Source organism: Chaetura pelagica, unplaced genomic scaffold (assembly GCF_000747805.2).
Source record: "Chaetura pelagica isolate M959 unplaced genomic scaffold, ChaPel_1.0 scaffold493, whole genome shotgun sequence".
NCBI classification, from domain to species: domain Eukaryota; kingdom Metazoa; phylum Chordata; class Aves; order Apodiformes; family Apodidae; genus Chaetura; species Chaetura pelagica.
The window spans coordinates 116,261-118,182 of NW_009952696.1; the positions used below are offsets into that span (position 1 = coordinate 116,261).

The window sequence follows — 1,922 nt, forward strand, 5'->3', positions numbered from 1 at the left end:
GTGGGTAGAGGTTTGGGCCAGGGTGTTGATTTCTGGCGGGGGCTGCTGGGGGGCAGCGTCCTGGCAGGTCTCAGCCAGGTTCCTGGTTGTCCCCCCGCCCCGGTGCCGAGACCTGGCGGCTGCTGTCACGTACTGTAAATACTCTGTGTGCCACCTTCTCCTCTGGGACCCTCGGCGCGGGCGGGGGGCGAGCGGGAGGCTGGGTTCTGTACCGAGACTTTTTTGTATACCACAAACTTTTTGTATATTTTTAATTTTGCTGCAACATGAGATATTAAATTCATTTCAATAAGCTCTGCCTTGGGAACCTGTTCTTGTCAGCTCAGGCCCAGGGCTCTGCAGTGGGGCAGGACACTGCCGTTCTGTCCTGGGGTGCTTGGGGATGCTGGGGATGATGCTGCCCATCTGGTGCTGGTGGCCCTGGCTGGTGGTGGCCCTGGCACGGTGACCGGCAGGGAAGGGGTGCACAGGCAGGATGCAGCGTGTGGGGAGGAAGGACATGGCCACTACCGGACCAACCTCCGCCCTGCCGAGCCCCGGCCGACCCCCAGGACCTGGGGGGTCTCCAGGCCCATCCCATCTGAGCACAGCCTCCGCTCTGCCCAAATCCCAGCCCGGCCCCAGCCCAGGGGCCACCCTGAACCCCGGTGCTAGTCCCAGTCTCAGCCCCAGCCCCAGCCTTCTCCTGGTCCCAGTCCTAATGCCGGTCCTAGCCCCAGTCCTAGTCCAAGTCCCAGTACTGTCCTGATACCTGTCCCAGATCCAGTTCCAGTCCCAGTCCTGTCCCTGTCCTGGTCTCAGTCCCAGCCCAGTCCCAGCACGCCCCAGGAGGGGCAGGAACTCACATCCCAGCCGTCCTGGTGGAGTTTCCGACACAGGAAAAAGCTGCGGCGCCGAGCGGGGCGGTGGGGGCGGCTGGGCTGGAGGCCATGGACTGTGAGGCCAAGAAGGGCAAGAAGGTGCGTGGGGCTGAGGCTGGGGGTCCCGGGGGGCTGGCAGGAGGGTGACAGCGGGTGAGACATATGGGGACACCAGGATGAGGGTGGGATGGGGAACACTGCAGCAGAAAGAGGTGGGGTCCCCACAACTGCCCAAATGGTGCAAATTTGGGGTCAGGGAGCAGAGAGGTGCCCAGCCCCTCCTGGGGCACTGGGCACCCATGGACCTTGGGGTTGGGTGCTCAGTGCTGACGTCCCTGTGCCCGCTGTCCCTGCCAGGGCTTCGTGTCACCCATCAAGCGGCTGGTGTTCCCCAAGGCTGCCCGCAGGCCTGTGCCCCGCAGCAGCGTGTACCGCCGCCCGCTGCACTCCGTGCCCCTCTACCCCCCCGACTACCTGATCGACCCCCAGATCCTGCTGCACGATTATGTGGAGAAGGAGGTGAAGGTAAGGGGGTGGGGAGGGTCCCCAGGGATGTCTGAGGTCCCTGCCTGGGTGTGACAAGGGGGATGAGGCCACCAACCAGGCAGAGGGCACCACCTGCCGTGTCCAGGAGGGTCCTGGTCCCCTCCTTGGCCAGATAACAGCCGGGGAGGGAGAGGAAGGGACTGGGGGAGCAGGGAAGACCCCCTATTGCAGGGTGCCCTGCACCCCAAGGAGATGCATGCAGGATATGGGTGCTCTAGGGGGACTGTGGCCCATAGGGTGCAGAGGGTGCACACATCCAGCTCCCCCAAATGCTTTGAGTTTTGTGGCCCCCACCTCCAGTTTTTAGGTCACCTGACATGGGTGACAGCGTCCCTGAACCCCTCCAGCCGGGATGAGGTGTTGCAGCTGCTGGACACGGCCAGGGTAAGAGGGGTCCTGACTCCCCCCGTGTGCTCCCTACCTCCGGGTGCCCCCCACCTCCGGGTGTCCCCCACCCCTAGCACGGCTGTGCCCCCACAGCAGCTGCAGGAGCTGCCGCTGCAGACGACGTCCGCC

The 1,922-nt window shown here is 64.5% G+C and overlaps 1 protein-coding gene across 1 annotated transcript in view; it reads left to right on the forward strand.

The window, feature by feature from the left end:
• Positions 1 to 929: 929 nt before the first annotated feature.
• Positions 930 to 1,922, forward strand: part of LOC104385533 (cerebral cavernous malformations 2 protein-like) — a 3,336-nt gene continuing 2,343 nt past the window's right edge. The window contains exons 1-3 of the mRNA XM_009994001.1: positions 930 to 959; positions 1,218 to 1,385; positions 1,707 to 1,915. Of these exons, the coding sequence (XP_009992303.1) occupies positions 930 to 959; positions 1,218 to 1,385; positions 1,707 to 1,915 (407 nt within the window). The remainder of the gene's footprint in view (positions 960 to 1,217; positions 1,386 to 1,706; positions 1,916 to 1,922) is intronic.